The 15,649-nt window shown below is 41.6% G+C and overlaps 1 protein-coding gene across 1 annotated transcript in view; it reads left to right on the forward strand.

Moving 5' to 3' along the window:
* Positions 1-15,649, forward strand: part of STRIP2 (striatin interacting protein 2) — a 165,819-nt gene that overhangs the window by 44,413 nt on the left and 105,757 nt on the right. Inside the window, exons 3-5 of the mRNA XM_053716370.1 lie at positions 2,081-2,208; positions 2,308-2,487; positions 2,855-3,066. Of these exons, the coding sequence (XP_053572345.1) occupies positions 2,081-2,208; positions 2,308-2,487; positions 2,855-3,066 (520 nt within the window). The remainder of the gene's footprint in view (positions 1-2,080; positions 2,209-2,307; positions 2,488-2,854; positions 3,067-15,649) is intronic.

Below are 15,649 nucleotides of genomic sequence, written 5' to 3' on the forward strand. Positions count from 1 at the left end.
TCTGAGACAGCTTAGACAAGGGTTTGTTGTCCAGAACTTTGAAAGGTCACATTTCACCTCTTTTTGTCCTTTTTACGTAGGATGTTGGCTCAGCTTCCATATATTTAAGCCTTTGTTCAGGCCTTGGTTAAAATCAGACCTGTGATCAAACCAATTTCTCCCCCTTGGAGTCTTAACACTTGGCTTCTAAGAGTTTTTAAATCTCACCTATTTGAACCCATGCATTCTTCGGACCTTCAGCTTTTATCTTGGAAGGTTTTATTTTTATTGGCTATTTCTTCAGCCGGAAGGGTATCTGAATTGTCAGCCCTTTCTTTTAATGCTCTGTATCTGGTGTTCCATCTGGATAAAAACATTTTACGTACCCTGTCCAATTTTTTTTTTTTTTTGTTGTTTTTTTTTTTACCAAAGGTGGTTTCTTATGGAAAATATTAATTAAGAAATTGTGATTCCATCCTTTTTATTCAAATTCAAAATGTCCAAAGGAGGATTGCTGCATAATTTGGATGTCAGGTCATTAAAATGTTATCTGCAAGCTACTAAGAATTTTCGACAATCCTGTAGTTTATTTGTTGTGTTCTCTGGCATAGATAAGGGTCAGAAGGCTACTTTGGTGACTTTAGAAACACGGTTAAAAAGTCTGATCTATAGGACTTACATGGAGTCGAAGCAGACACCGCCTTTATGAATTGCTCACTCAACTTATTCTTTTTTTAGTTCTTGGGCCTTCAAGAATGAGGCTTTAGTGGAGCAAATTTGCAAGGCTGTAGCTTGGTCATCGTATACTTGCACAAAATTGTATCATTTTGATGTATTTTCTTTGACTGAGGCAGCTTAGAAATAGGTGACTATACTTTTCTTTTTGTCCCTCTATTTTTTATGTGGACTCCACAGCTTAGGACTCTCACTACCTTAGAAAGAAAACATAATTTATTCTTACCTGATAAATTCCTTTCTTTCTGAAATTCTCTCTTCTGGACCAATATTTCCTGCTGGAGTAGCCTAACTATAAGACAGACTCTTCCACTTTCCTTAGTACAGGGAGAAACCTATTCTGTGAGTTTATTGAAATGGATCTTCACAAAACAGTTAGTGTTGTAGAAAACTGCAGAACATTCCCTCTGATGACGGTAATCCTGCATAATGCTGAATATTCCATCTGTTTCTGGCCCCTATATATTACAGCCTGTTCCTCAGCTTCTTGTTTGAGTTCTTTTAAACAGTGATTCCAGATCTCTGCTTTTGTTTGGCCATCTGAGTGAGTTTGACACCTGGTCATAGTAATATGGAACTGATCTAGTTTCCTTTTATTCCCTCCCCAGTTTTTTTCTTGTCATTGCAGATTCTGTAGCGTGGCTGGTCTCAAACACAGAACCACTGTGAACATATTTAAACATTCCAGGCATTATAGTCACACACACACATAATATTATTATTACTAATAAATCATTAAATGCATAGGATTTAAGAAGTGAGTGGCTGCTATGTCAGAGCCAATTTCGTGTAACAAATAGATTTTTATAAAGTGGCCCTGTGTCCATGTTTTAGAAAGAATAGGGGGAAAAGTGTAGTTCTCTGGTACAGCAAATTCCAGTGCTTCTGTCATATTCATCAAAAAATTCTATGTACTCTCCAGTGAGAGATTTATCCAGTTTGTTGCATTATCCACAGAAGCGGATTCACTAAATTATAAGGGAGATCTGTGAAACTTATCAAGCAGATGAAATGAAACCAGAATTCAGGAGGAGTTTTGCACTGATTATTATTAATAGAACTTTTAGTGAGTCAAGTTTCAGCTGATGTTATAATTTGCTCCCACCCAGTGTGAGAATGGAAAAATTGCAACTCATTTATTAAAGAGTAGTGTTTTCCAGGTTTTATACATTGTTTTTAGGTATTTTTGTTGTGATTAAGTGCATTTAAATTCATGGTTTTTCTATTTTGGGTTTTTGAGTTCTTTGCTCTGAGAATCCTGTTGGATACTTTGCATTGTCACCAGCAGTATTATAGCCGCCCATAAGAAAATGTTTCTGAAAATCTGATCATCAGAATATTTTTAAAATGTGACCTTTTCTTCTAGCTTACCCGGTGCACAATGAAGAACCGTTTGCTCATCTTCTCTTTATAATGGTAACAAAGTTCTGCAGCGGCCACTCTCCCCATTTTCCCATGAAGAAGGTTCTCCTGTTACTTTGGAAGGTGCTATTGGTATGGTTAATATTTTACTTTGTTCATATCTTATAATGTGTCTTGTATTCCCTCTATGTATTTATAAGTTGTGTTTATTTGTACTTCTCACATTTACAGTTTACGTTAGGGGGTTTTGAAGAGCTCCAGAGGATGAAGGAAAAGAAAAGATCAGAGCTGGGTCTCCCTCCGCTGCCCGAAGACAGCATCCAGGTGGTGAATAACATGAAGGCCACTGCTCCCCCACCATATGGCCTTGAGATCAGGGAGCAGCAGAAGCGTGGGCGGAGGAGCCGCAGGGTACGTCCTAACTTGGTTTGTTTCCGGCACACGAGCAGTATCTTTCCATCATACTTTGTTCATATGGATATTTGGGGTAATGTCTGGCCAATCAAACGGCTCTGTTCAGCTAAAGTATCGTGCACACATCCATTCAACATAACAGATGTTCTAAAACCGAGTCGGGTTTTTTGAATGCTGTTGAATTCTGGAGACAGCTTATTTAAATGCTTAGTAATAGGTTTTCTTTCGGAATATTTCTTTTTTAATTTGCCTTTACTGTTAGTTATGATATCTGGGAACATAATTGTATTTCTGAGCATTGCAGTCATTGAATGTTCTACGTTCCATAGATGAAGTGAATTCATATCTTGTGGTTTGTAAACAGGACAGCTTGGACCTTTACAATGAGAAGGATCCCTTTAAAAGTGAGGAGAATCTGGGGGCTGAGGAGGATGAAAATGAGGATGCTGAGGGCATGATGGACACTGAATCAGAGGTACAGGAGAGGGACCTCATTTCCCAGTCATTTGTGGGACTGAAAACAAACACCGAGAAATTGACCTTCGCCAAAGGGCTTCCCTGGGCACCAAAAGTCAGGTATGGCTAGGCCTGGTCCATCGTGCACTTATAGTAACCATAGATGAGCAGCAACCAGTGATAGATAATGGATGCTCCTTAATTCATATATCTAATATTAATGTTAAAAGGACATTCTAGAGCAGCAATTGCATGCTCTAAATCAGTGATTTGCAACCTTTTTTTTGCAGTGGCACACTTTTTTACATTAAAAAAATCCTGTGGCACACCACCATCCCAAAATTTTACAAAATCACACATTGTAGCCTAATACACTATATATATATATATATATATATATATATATATATATATATACACACTGTACTGTGCTGTGCTGCCATGCCTCCTACAAACTATACATGACATACTGACATTCATTCACAAACGATCATAATGATTGTCTGTGAATGAATGTCAATGTCATGGTTGTAAATGATGCCTGATGAGCCTGTCACATACCTCCCAATATTTCAAAATTTGAAAGAGGGAAACCCCCTGCACTGTTGTCAGTCTGCCGCGGCACACCTGAGGATCTCTCACGGCACACTGGTTGAAAAACACTGCTCTAAATCATTAGAGCATTTCTTTCAACAGTCCTGCATTATGGGGGAATTGTCACAGGTTTGGAGGTCTGGCCCGCCTCCTGCCTGAACTGGCCCCCCTTTCTGCCTGCACCCACTCAGTGGCCCAGTTTTAAGGGACTGCCTGACCCATGCTCACATTCCAGAAACTCCCATGGCACTGTGTAAATAGCCCTCACCACAAAATGCCACTGTCTACAAGCTCTTTAACCTCTGGTATGCCAGAGAGCATCTGCTAATTATTAGGAGGTATGTTAGAGCATGTTATTTTTGCATTACGGATTCAAGCGGACTATGCATTTAACCCTCAAAAAGTCCATCTCGGGAAGCTCAAGCCCTGCAGTTGGCTGGTGGGTCTGCTGCTCCTAAATGCCCCAGTGTCTTGCTTGGGAGTTTGCACTTCAGAAGTGTCTATGGCATTACATGCGCTAACAATTATTAGAGTATGCTGAGTTTTTTGCATTAGAATGTCCTTTTTAAGTATGGCTTAATAATTTACTTTGTTTATAGATTAACTGTTCAGTGCTGCTGTACATAAGTTTATAAATGCCTGATTGTCTTGTTGGATCCACCAAGAGCACCACTAAAGTTTACGTGACTGTGACATTGCATACAATTAACTCCACCAGTGGAATTGCATGCTGTGCAAACTTTGAGTCCTGCTTTCGAGCTATGCTTAACCCACACATCTATGTGAAACGTAGGAGCTTCCCAGAACATTGAGTAGCCAGCCTTATAATTCTTAGAAGCTGAGTAAGGAATTTTATATATAAATGTAGGAAGAGTGTATTTTTTTTAAAAAAAAGTGAAGTAAAATTGTAGTAGCTGTGCATCCTGAATTTGTCTACTCTGTACTGTGCCTTTACATTTGAGCATTTTCACTAGCAGACCCCTTAGCACTCCAAATAATAAGAGGTATGTTCTGACAATATATTTTACCTAAATCCCAGGCGTGTACCCAGCCCTGGGGTGGGCATAGACCTTAAAAGGTTAGGTTCTAAAAAAAACATGACTTCAGAGCTTCAGGTCAAAGTTGAAAGGTGGGTCACAGTTTTCTACTTTTTTACATTTATTTTAAACTTCCTTAAATTAGATTTTCCCTCAGATTATCTCCTTTTCCTGGGCAGAGCAATTGATGTTTAAGAGGTACTTAAGAGCAAGAACTGGCAATGTACCTGTAGCCAACAAATGTCAAATGTAGCCTATGGAGCAGGACTCCAGAAGCTTAAAGGAAGAACATTAATTAAAAGAAAGAAATCAGGCATGGTGCAGATAACCGCAGTATCACTAGTTTCTCTCGCAGCACTGCTTGAAATTTATTTAAACAAATTTGATTTAAACTTAAATTAGAACAAAGATTTTACTTTTGTGTTCAGTTAGATATTGTGTTTATTTCTTTCTAATGACACGATGATTCCACTGATCATCTAATTACTATTGGGAATATCACTCCTGCCCAGCAGAAGGCGGCAAAGAGCACCACAGTTAAATATCACCTCCCTTCCCTCCAACCCCAGTCATTCTCTTTTGCCTACGTTAGAGCAAGGAAGTGGTAAAGTTAGGTGTCTGAAAAGAGTCTTCAATCAAGATTTTATTATTTTATTTGCAGTACTAGTATGTGCTGTTTTTACTCCAGGGTGTAGCTGTAGTCCATTTCAGTCTCTTCAGTAGAGCATTGGTGGCTTTTAAGCAAAGGGAACTTGTGGGACATAATTCTCACTGTGCCTCCCTCATATTTAAATAAACATTGCTGCCCTTATTATTTTCCACAGGTCAATGTGAGGGAAAGGACCTCTCCAAACCTAGTGAGCTGCCTTGCTGCCAGGCAGATTTTATTGAGGTAAGTGCTAATTTATTTTCTTAAGCAGCTTTAAGGAAAAAACATGGCACTTTACTATTTCCCTGACAGGGATATTTAATACATTACTCCTATTGTTGTAAGGGGGATTATGTATGGCAGTATTGCAGGCACTGGGGACTTGAGGAAATTTGTCTCAGTTTTGGTGGTTTTATTATCGTTTTTTTATTAATATGTCTACTGAGACGTTATATTTGACACGCCCACAATGGGTGGGGCTTGTGCGGCGGTAAAAATGATCTGTTGCACACTTCTTATTCTCTCACTTCCTGTATATGGAGGAGAGATATCTGCATCTTGCCGTTTTTTTTAATTTAAAACAGATATTTGTTAGCCTGACATTATTGAAGCAGCTCCAATCTGGATTCCGTTTTTTTTTTCACTCTATATATATATATATACTATGTTATCCTGCATGGTAGGCACCTCGGCAGAACTGTAGCTGAGGTGTAGAGTTTGTTTGAGGTGTTATTTAAGTCTTTTATATTTCATATGTATATCTTTGAAAAATAAAGCAGTAAAGTTTTTTGCATTTATTCAAAAAATATAATGGTTTCGTCTTTGCATTGCATTAAAAATAAAGCAATTTCGTTTTAAAATGTAAAGAAACAGTAACATTTTTTTTCTTTTTTATATTGTTTATAATTTAATTATTTAATTTATTCTGTTAAGAGGGACCTAGACTCTGTTATAGATTACAGATGTCCTTTATGTTTGAATGCTAATATTGAACCACCAATCCCTTTTTTGTTCCTCATGTGTTGAGAGAACATTACATTTCTTCTGTTAAGTGTGATCAGTCCACGGGTCATCATTACTTCTGGGATATTACTCCTCCCCAACAGGAAGTGCAAGAGGATTCACCCAGCAGAGCTGCATATAGCTCCTCCCCTCTACGTCACTCCCAGTCATTCTCTTGCACCCAACGACTAGATAGGATGTGTGAGAGGACTATGGTGATTATACTTAGTTTTTATCTTCAATCAAGAGTTTGTTATTTTAAAATAGCACCGGAGTGTGTTATTATCTCTCTGGCAGAGTTTGAAGAAGAATCTACCAGAGTTTTTGTTATGATTTTAGCCGGAGTAGTTAAGATCATATTGCTGTTTCTCGGCCATCTGAGGAGAGGTAAACTTCAGATCAGGGGACAGCGGGCAGATGAATCTGCATAGAGGTATGTAGCAGTTTTTATTTTCTGATAATGGAATTGATGAGAAAATCCTGCCATACCGATATAATGACATGTATGTATACTTTACACTTCAGTATTCTGGGGAATGGTACTTCACTAGAATTACACTGTAAGAAATACATAAAGCTGTTTAATAACTAGAGATTATGTTTAACGTTTTTGCTGGAATGTAAAATCGTTTTCATTTACTGAGGTACTGAGTGAATAAATGTTTGGGCACTATTTTTCCACTTGGCAGTTGCTTAATCTGTTTTCTGACAGTTTCTGTTCTCCCTCACTGCTGTGTGTGAGGGGGAGGGGCCGTTTTTTGGCGCTTTTACTACGCATCAAATATTTCAGTCAGCAACTCATTGTATTCCCTGCATGATCCGGTTCATCTCTACAGAGCTCAGGGGTCTTCAAAACTTATTTTGAGGGAGGTAATTTCTCTCAGCAGAGCTGTGAGAATTGTAGTTTGACTGAGATAAAAAACGTTTATTCTGTAATTTGTTACCTGCTTTCAGAATTTGTTATCTTTGCTAATGGGATTAAACCTTTGCTAAAGTTGTGTTGTTTACAAGGATTGAGGCTATAACTGTTTCAATTTATTAATTTTCAACTGTTATAGATCTTCTGTGCTTCTTAAAGGCACAGTACGTTTTAATATTATTCTAATTGAATTGTATTTCCAAGTTGCAAGTTTATTTGCTAGTGTGTTAAACATGTCTGATTCAGAGGATGATACCTGTGTCATTTGTTGCAATGCCAAAGTGGAGCCCAATAGAAATTTATGTACTAACTGTATTGATGCTACTTTAAATAAAAGTCAATCTGTACAAATTGAACAAATTTCACCAGACAACGAGGGGAGAGTTATGCCGACTAACTCGCCTCACGTGTCAGTACCTACATCTCCCGCTCAGAGGGAGGTGCGTGATATTGTAGCGCCGAGTACATCTGGGCGGCCATTACAAATCACATTACAGGATATGGCTACTGTTATGACTGAGGTTTTGGCTAAATTACCAGAACTAAGAGGTAAGCGTGATCACTCTGGGGTGAGAACAGAGTGCGCTGATAATATTAGGGCCATGTCAGACACTGCGTCACAGGTGGCAGAACATGAGGACGGAGAACTTCATTCTGTGGGTGACGGTTCTGATCCAAACAGACTGGATTCAGATATTTCAAATTTTAAATTTAAACTGGAAAACCTCCGTGTATTACTAGGGGAGGTGTTAGCGGCTCTGAATGATTGTAACACAGTTGCAATACCAGAGAAAATGTGTAGGTTGGATAAATATTTTGCGGTACCGACGAGTACTGAGGTTTTTCCTATACCTAAGAGACTTACTGAAATTGTTTCTAAGGAGTGGGATAGACCCGGTGTGCCGTTCTCACCCCCTCCGATATTTAGAAAAATGTTTCCAATAGACGCCACCACAAGGGACTTATGGCAAACGGTCCCTAAGGTGGAGGGAGCAGTTTCTACCTTAGCTAAGCGTACCACTATCCCGGCGGAGGATAGCTGTGCTTTTTCAGATCCAATGGATAAAAAGTTAGAGGGTTACCTTAAGAAAATGTTTGTTCAACAAGGTTTTATATTGCAACCCCTTGCATGCATTGCGCCGATCACGGCTGCAGCGGCATTCTGGATTGAGTCTCTGGAAGAGAACATTGGTTCAGCTACTCTGGACGACATTACGGACAGGCTTAGAGTCCTTAAACTAGCTAATTCATTCATTTCGGAGGCCGTAGTACATCTTACTAAACTTACGGCGAAGAATTCAGGATTCGCCATTCAGGCACGCAGGGCGCTGTGGCTAAAATCCTGGTCAGCTGATGTTACTTCTAAGTCTAAATTGCTTAATATACCTTTCAAAGGGCAGACCTTATTCGGGCCCGGGTTGAAAGAGATTATCGCTGACATTACAGGAGGTAAAGGCCATTCCCTGCCTCAGGACAAAGCCAAAGCCAAGACTAGACAGTCTAATTTTCGTTCCTTTCGTAATTTCAAAGCTGGAGCAGCATCAACTTCCTCTGCACCAAAACAGGAAGGACTTGTTGCTCGCTACAGACAAGGCTGGAAACCTAACCAGTCCTGGAACAAGGGCAAGCAGACTAGGAAACCTGCTGCTGCCCCTAAAACAGCATGAATTGAGGGCCCCCGATCCGGGATCGGATCTAGTGGGGGGCAGACTTTCTCTCTTCGCCCAGGCTTGGGCAAGAGATGTTCAGGATCCCTGGGCGCTAGAGATAATATCTCAGGGATACCTTCTGGACTTCAAATACTCTCCTCCAAGAGAGAGATTTCATCTGTCAAGATTGTCAACAATCCAGACAAAGAAAGAGGCGTTTCTACGCTGCGTACAAGCGCTCTTGTTAATGGGAGTAATCCATTCAGTTCCACGATCGGAACAGGGACAGGGGTTTTACTCAAATCTGTTTGTGGTTCCCAAAAAAGAGGGAACTTTCAGACCAATCCTGGACTTAAAGATCCTAAACAAATTCCTAAGAGTTCCATCGTTCAAGATGGAGACTATTCGGACAATTTTACCTATGATCCAAGAGGGTCAGTACATGACCACTGTAGATTTAAAAGATGCTTACCTTCACATACCGATTCACAAAGATCATTATCGGTACCTAAGGTTTGCCTTCCTAGACAGGCATTACCAGTTTGTGGTTCTTCCATTCGGATTGGCTACAGCTCCAAGAATCTTCACAAAGGTTCTGGGTGCTCTTCTGGCGGTACTAAGACCGCGGGGAATCTCGGTAGCTCCATACCTAGACGACATTCTGATACAAGCTTCAAGCTTTCAAACTGCCAAGTCTCATACAGAGTTAGTGCTGGCATTTCTAAGGTCACATGGATGGAAGGTGAACGAAAAGAAAAGTTCACTCGTTCCACTCACAAGAGTTCCCTTCCTGGGGACTCTTATAGATTCTGTAGAAATGAAGATTTACCTGACAGAGGACAGGCTAACAAGACTTCAAAGTGCTTGCCGCACCCTTCATTCCATTCAACACCCGTCAGTGGCTCAATGCATGGAGGTAATCGGCTTAATGGTAGCGGCAATGGACATAGTACCCTTTGCACGCTTACACCTCAGACCACTGCAACTGTGCATGCTAAGTCAGTGGAATGGGGATTACTCAGACTTATCCCCTTCTCTGAATCTGGATCAAGAGACCAGAAATTCTCTTCTATGGTGGCTTTCTCGGCCACATCTGTCCAGGGGGATGCCATTCAGCAGACCAGACTGGACAATTGTAACAACAGACGCCAGCCTTCTAGGTTGGGGTGCCGTCTGGAATTCTCTGAAGGCTCAGGGACAATGGAGTCAGGAGGAGAGTCTCCTGCCAATAAACATTCTGGAATTGAGAGCAGTTCTCAATGCCCTCCTGGCTTGGCCCCAGTTGACAACTCGGGGGTTCATCAGGTTTCAGTCGGACAACATCACGACTGTAGCTTACATCAACCATCAGGGAGGGACAAGAAGCTCCCTAGCTATGATGGAAGTATCAAAGATAATTTTCTGGGCAGAGTCTCACTCTTGCCACCTGTCAGCAATCCACATCCCGGGAGTGGAGAACTGGGAGGCGGATTTCTTAAGTCGTCAGACTTTTCATCCGGGGGAGTGGGAACTTCATCCGGAGGTCTTTGCCCAAATACTGCGACGTTGGGGCAAACCAGAGATAGATCTCATGGCGTCTCGACAGAACGCCAAGCTTCCTCGTTACGGGTCCAGATCCAGGGATCCAGGAGCAGTCCTGATAGATGCTCTGACAGCACCTTGGGACTTCAGGATGGCTTACGTGTTTCCACCCTTCCCGTTGCTTCCTCGATTGATTGCCAGAATCAAACAAGAGAGAGCATCAGTGATTCTAATAGCACCTGGTATGCAGACCTGGTGGACATGTCATCCTGTCCACCTTGGTCTCTACCTCTGAAACAGGACCTTCTGATACAGGGTCCCTTCAAACATCAAAATCTAACTTCTCTGAAGCTGACTGCTTGGAAATTGAACGCTTGATTTTATCAAGACGTGGGTTTTCTGAGTCAGTTATTGATACCTTAATACAGGCTAGGAAACCTGTTACCAGAAAGATTTACCATAAGATATGGCGTAAATACCTATATTGGTGTGAATCCAAAGGTTACTCTTGGAGTAAGGTTAGGATTCCTAGGATATTGTCTTTTCTACAAGAAGGTTTAGAAAAGGGTTTATCTGCTAGTTCATTAAAGGGACAGATCTCAGCTCTGTCCATTCTGTTACACAAACGTCTGTCAGAAGTTCCTGACGTCCAGGCTTTTTGTCAGGCTTTGGCCAGGATTAAGCCTGTGTTTAAAACTGTTGCTCCACCATGGAGTTTAAACCTTGTTCTTAATGTTTTACAGGGCGTTCCGTTTGAACCCCTTCATTCCATTGATATAAAGTTGTTATCTTGGAAAGTTCTATTTTTAATGGCTATTTCCTCGGCTCGAAGAGTCTCTGAATTATCAGCCTTACATTGTGATTCTCCTTATTTGATTTTTCATTCGGATAAGGTAGTCCTGCGTACTAAACCTGGGTTCTTACCTAAGGTAGTTACTAACAGGAATATCAATCAAGAGATTGTTGTTCCTTCTTTATGCCCAAATCCTTCTTCAAAGAAGGAACGTCTACTGCACAACCTGGATGTAGTCCGTGCTCTAAAATTTTACTTACAGGCAACTAAGGAATTTCGACAAACGTCTTCTCTGTTTGTCATTTACTCTGGGCAGAGGAGAGGTCAAAAAGCTTCTGCTACCTCTCTTTCTTTTTGGCTTCGTAGCATAATTCGTTTAGCTTATGAGACTGCTGGACAGCAGCCTCCTGAAAGAATTACAGCTTTCTACTAGAGCTGTGGCTTCCACTTGGGCCTTCAAGAATGAGGCCTCTGTTGAACAGATTTGCAAGGCTGCAACTTGGTCTTCGCTTCATACTTTTTCCAAATTTTACAAATTTGACACTTTTGCTTCATCGGAGGCTATTTTTGGGAGAAAGGTTCTTCAGGCAGTGGTTCCTTCTGTATAAAGAGCCTGCCTATCCCTCCCGTCATCCGTGTACTTTTGCTTTGGTATTGGTATCCCAGAAGTAATGATGACCCGTGGACTGATCACACTTAACAGAAGAAAACATAATTTATGCTTACCTGATAAATTCCTTTCTTCTGTAGTGTGATCAGTCCACGGCCCGCCCTGTTTTTAAGGCAGGTAAATATTTTTTAATTTATACTCCAGTCACCACTTCACCCTTGGCTTTTCCTTTCTCGTTGGTCCTTGGTCGAATGACTGGGAGTGACGTAGAGGGGAGGAGCTATATGCAGCTCTGCTGGGTGAATCCTCTTGCACTTCCTGTTGGGGAGGAGTAATATCCCAGAAGTAATGATGACCCGTGGACTGATCACACTACAGAAGAAAGGAATTTATCAGGTAAGCATAAATTATGTTTTTAAGGATAGTCTTTTGAGCCTATATTGTCTAGGACAGATGCTGTCCAGGAGTCTTCTGACAATGTTTCTCCTCAGGTGTCCCAAATTTTAGTACCCATTAATACAGTGCCCTGTGCTTCTCCTCAAGCTCTGTCTGTGGTCTCTTTGCAAGACATTGCTTCCCTCATGTCTTCTGCAGTTTGTCTGCCTTTCCCATGCTACAGGGATAGCGCAAGAGGAAGTCTAAAGAATCAGTGTGTAAGGTGTCTGTCTCATTTGTGGCTAGTCCGAATATTCCCTCTCATAGATCTGTTGAGGAGGATTCTTCGGTGGCATCTGAGGGTGAGATCTCAGATTCTGACAGTGTAATTCCTTCTTCTGATGCTGAAGTTGTATACTTCAGGTTTAAGCTAGAGCACCTCCAGACGACTCTGACACTACTGCCGTTGTCGACCCTAAAAAGTATGTTCACCAGGGTTTACAATAGCAACCTGCGGTGTGTATTGCTACGGTTTCTAGTGCGGCGGCATACTGGTTTGATGCATTGTCTGATTCCATTCAAACAGACACTGCCCTTGAAGAGATCCAGGACAGGATCAATGCTTTTAAATTTACCAATTATTTTATTTCTGATGCTTCCCTTCAGGTTATTAAATTGGGAGCAAAGATTTCTAGCTTTCCCATTCTGGCTTGTAGAGCCTTAAGTTTGAAATCTTGGTCTGCAGATGTGTTGTCTAAGTCTAAGCTTTTGGCTATTCCTTACAAGGGTAAGACCTTGTTTGGCCTAGCTTTGGCTGATATTATTTCTGATATTACAGGAGGAAAGGGACATTTCCTCCCTCAGGGTAAGAGAAATAAGCAGAAGGGACGTCAGAGTAATTTTCGTTCTTTTCGAAACTTCAAGGGTAAACCTTGCTCTCCCTCTACAAGACAGGAACAGTCCACGCCTTCCTGGAAACACATCCAATCTTGGAATGAGGGAAAGTAATCCAAGAAGCCAGCTAATGATCCAAAGTCAGCATGAAGGGTCTGCCCCCGACCCGGGACCGGATCTTGTGGGGGGCAGACTTTTCTTTTTTCGCTCAGGTTTGGGTTTGGGATGTTCAGGATCCTTGGGTGATAGACATCGTGTCCCAGGGATACAAACTTGAATTCAAGACCTTTCCCCCCAGGGGCAGATTTCTTCTTTCAAGTTTATCTGTCGACCAGATAAAAAGAGAGTCGTTCTTTCGTTGTGTTCGGGATTTATCCAAAATGGGGGTGATAGTTCCTGTTCTAGTTCAGGAGCAGGGTCTGGGATTTTACTCTAATCTGTTTGTGTTTACCAAGAAAGAGGGAACCTTCAGACCAATCTTGGATCTCAAGAGTCTAAACAAATTTCTCAGAGTACTGTCCTTCAAAATGGAAACTATTCATTCCATTCTTCCTTTAGTTCAAGAGAGTCATTTTATGACAACAGTAGATTTAAAGGATGCGTACCTTCATGTTTCCATCCACAGGGATCATCACAAGTTTCTGAGTTTTGCTTTTATCAACAAACACTTCCAATTTGTGGCTCTCCTTTCGGTCTTGCTACAGCTCCCAGAATTTTTTCAAAGGTTCTGGGATCTCTGTTGGCAGTGCTCTGGTTACAGGGTATTGCAGTGGTGCCTTATCTGGACGACATTCTGGTTCAGGCCCAATCTTTTCATCTAGAAAACTCCCACACGGAGATGCTCTTATCCTTCCTGCGCTCTCATGGTTGGAAGATGAATCTGTAAAAGAGTTCCTTAATTCTATCTACACGGGGAACCATAATAGATTCCGTTTTGATCAAAACAATTCTGACAGAAGTCAGAAAATCCAAGATTTTCAATTCTTGTCTGTCTCTTCAATCCTCTCCTCAGCCATCAGTGGCTCAATATATGGAGGTAATCGGTCTGATGGTAGCCACCATGGACACTATTCCTTTTGCTCGTTTCCATCTCAGACCTCTGCAGTTATGCATGCTCAGACAGTGGAACGGGGATTATGCGGATCTGTTTCCTCAAATTCATCTGGATCAGATGACAAGAGATTCTCTTCCTTGATAGGTTGGGGAGCAGGGGACATGGACTTGGGAAGAGTCTGTTCTCCCCATAAACATTCTAGAGCTAAGAGCAATCTTCAATGCTCTTCTGGCCTGGCCTCAGTTAGCGTCCGCCCGGTTTATCAGATTTCAGTCGGACAATATAACCTCAGTGGCTTACATCAATCATCAGAGTGGAACTCTGAGTTCTTTGGCCATGAAGAAGGTGTCCAAGATTATTCAGTGGGCGGAAACCCACAACTGTTGTCTATCTGCGATCCTCTTTCCAGGAGTGGACGATTGGGAAGCGGATTTTTTGGACAGGCCTTTAACGCGGGGGAATGGGAACTACATCTGGATGTGTTCTCCAAATTGATTCTCAAATGGGGACAGCAGGATCTAGATCAGAATGCCAAGCTCCCGAGGTACGGGTTGAGGTTCAGGGACCCTCAAGCGGTTCTGATAGATGCTCTGGCAGTTCCTTGGACTTTCAGTCTTACATACCTATTTCCCCCGTTCGCTCTCCTTCCTCGGGTCATTGCTCGGATCACGCAAGAAAGGGCGTCAGTGATTCTTATTGCTCCAGCGTGGCCTCACAGAATTTGGTATGTAGACCTAGTGGAGATGTCATCTCTCCCCCCTTGGAAACTTCCTCTGAGAAAGGACCTTCTACTTCAAGGGTCCTTCCTTCATCCAAATCTAGTTTCTCTGAAACTGACTGCTTAAAGATTGAACGCTTAATCTTATCTAAGCGGGATTTTCTGAGTCGGTCATTGAGACCATGATTCAGGCTCGTAAGCCTGTTACCAGGAAGATTTACTACAAGATATGGCGTAAATATCTGTATTGGTGTGAATCCAGAGGCTACTCTTGGAGTAGAGTCCAGATTCCTAGAATTCTGGCCTTTCTCCAAGAAGGTTTGGAGAAGGGTTTATCGGCCAGTTCCTTGAAAGGTCAAATATCGGCCTTGTCTATTTTGTTACATAAATGGCGGATGTTCCAGACGTGCAATTGTTCTGTCAGGCCTTGGTCAGAATCAGGCCTGTGTTCAAACATGTTACTCCTCCCTGGAGTCTTAACCTTGTTCTTAGAGTTCTTCAGCAGGCTCCGTTTGAACCTATGCATTCCTTAGATATTAAGATGTTATCTTGGAAGGTTTTGTTTCTTGTTGCGATTTCGTCTGCTCGTAGAGTCTCAGAGCTCTAAGTGTTGCAGTTTGAATTTCCTTACCTTATTTTTCATTCGGATAAGGTAGTTTTGCATACTAAGTTAGGGTTTCTCCCTAAAGTGGTTTCGGATAGGAACATTAATCAGGAGATTGTTGTTCCTTCTTTATGTCCTAACCCATCTTCTCATAAAGAACGTCTGCTGCACAACTTAGAGGTGGTGTGTGCGTTAAAATTCTATCTACAGGCGACTAAGGAATTTCGCCAGTCGTCTGCTCTGTTTGTGGTTTCCTCTGGGAACGTAAGGGGCAGAAAGCTACG

This window comes from Bombina bombina, chromosome 6, assembly GCF_027579735.1.
Source record: "Bombina bombina isolate aBomBom1 chromosome 6, aBomBom1.pri, whole genome shotgun sequence".
NCBI classification, from domain to species: domain Eukaryota; kingdom Metazoa; phylum Chordata; class Amphibia; order Anura; family Bombinatoridae; genus Bombina; species Bombina bombina.